The sequence below is a fragment of the Microcaecilia unicolor genome, chromosome 3 (genome assembly GCF_901765095.1).
Source record: "Microcaecilia unicolor chromosome 3, aMicUni1.1, whole genome shotgun sequence".
NCBI lineage: Eukaryota > Metazoa > Chordata > Amphibia > Gymnophiona > Siphonopidae > Microcaecilia > Microcaecilia unicolor.
In genome coordinates, this window is record NC_044033.1 from 256,730,473 (window position 1) to 256,732,252 (window position 1,780).

Genomic DNA, 1,780 nt, shown 5'->3' on the forward strand with positions numbered 1-1,780 from the left:
TCGTAATGTGCCCAGTTAACACGGCATGATTTCTTAATTCGTTTGTGGGATGAGAGTCAGTAGTACAGCCACAAGGAAAGAGTGAGAGCCTGCTGAAGGGATTAATAACACACAGCCTGAGTGAGCGCAGGAAGCAAGGAACTGGCCACCACCGTCAACTTCATGGAGACTTCTGACCTTACATGTTAGCTGGGCCAGTGCCAGTAAGTGACTTCAGGTGTCCTCAGAGATTGGAGAGGACGCTGAGGGGCCTTTTAATTTTCTTCAGAAGTGGGGCTGGTGGAGGGGAGATGGTTCCAGGACCTCTCTTCACAACTTCTTGGGTCTCAAGACTGGAAAAGGAGGCTGTGGCAAGGACCGGTGGTAAGCACTGTTGATTTCTCTTTTCAGGGAGAGCTGCAGACTTGGATATGGGGATGTGTCTAAGCAGCAGCAGTCCTTTCCAGGGGGAACATGCTCGCTCGGAAAGGCATTATCCCTGAGGAGTTCCTGATCACCCGTCTGGCAGAGGACAGCACGTCACAGCCTCGCTACCGAGCAAAGTCCAGGAAAGCACGCTTCGTGGCCAAGAACGGGGCCTGTAATGTGGCACATAAAATATCCGTGAGCAGGGTCGCTTCCTTCAGGATGTCTTTACCACCTTGGTGGACCTCAAATGGCACCACACCCTTCTTATGTTTACCATGTCCTTTATCTGCAGCTGGATGGTGTTCGCCATGGCGTGGTGGCTTATTGCCTTTGGCCATGGTGACTTGGATCCCAGACGCAGCTCCTCTGTACCATGCGTCACCAACATTCAGTCCTTCACCTCCGCCTTCCTCTTTTCCATTGAAGTCCAAGTAACCATTGGGTTTGGGGGGCGAATGGTTACTGAGCAGTGCCCGCTTGCCATTATGGTGCTTATCATTCAGAATATAGCTGGCCTGATCATTAACGCAGTGATGCTGGGGTGTATCTTCATGAAGACAGCACAAGCCAACCGCCGGGCTGAGACACTGATTTTCAGCAAGCATGCTGTGGTGGCCTGCCGGGACGGCAAGTTCAGTTTAATGTTCCGGGTGGGGGATCTCCGGAAAAGCATGATCATCAGTGCCTCCATTAAAATCCAGCTGGTGAAGAAGACCACCACATCTGAGGGTGAAGTGCTGCCCCTCTCACAGGTGGACATCCAGGTGGAGAACCCGGTGGGGACAAATTCCATCTTTCTGGTCTCACCCCTCATCATCAGTCACACCATTGATGAGATGAGCCCCCTCTACAACATCTCTGCTCATAACCTCGCTAATCAAAACATAGAGATTGTGGTGATCCTTGAGGGGGTAGTGGAGACCACGGGCATCACCACTCAGGCCAGAACCTCCTATTTGCCTGAGGAGATTCTGTGGGGTCGCCGCTTTGTGCCCATTGTTGCCGAAGAAGAGGGCAGGTATGCAGTAGATTACTCGAAGTTTGGGAACACAGTGAAAGTCAATGGACCACTCTGTAGTGCTTATGAACTAGAGAAAGAGAGGGGACGTGAGATCCATGCCAAAGACCCTGATACTTCTCAGTGCAGGCCAGTGAGGAAGAGAAGAGACCAGCACCAGAATGAGGAGGCCACCAAGGTGCGAGGAGAATCCTCTGTGAAGCTCCAACCCAACGATTCTTGGTCAGATTCCTAGACAAGTGTCTGATCGAGAGAGGTGATTCCAGACCCCACTGAAAGCACTGTGATGCCCTGAAAGAGCTGTGTTCATTCTCATGGATCCAGGAGTTGTCAAGTGAGTGGGTGGTTTCCAGA

The 1,780-nt window shown here is 51.7% G+C and overlaps 1 protein-coding gene across 1 annotated transcript; it reads left to right on the plus strand.

Annotated features, from left to right (window-relative positions):
• Nucleotides 1-453: 453 nt before the first annotated feature.
• Nucleotides 454-1,780, plus strand: LOC115465030 (ATP-sensitive inward rectifier potassium channel 11-like). Its single transcript, XM_030195429.1, is given in 2 exon segments — nt 454-592; nt 595-1,780. Coding segments are annotated over 2 exon segments (1,206 nt in total). The 3' UTR covers nt 1,662-1,780.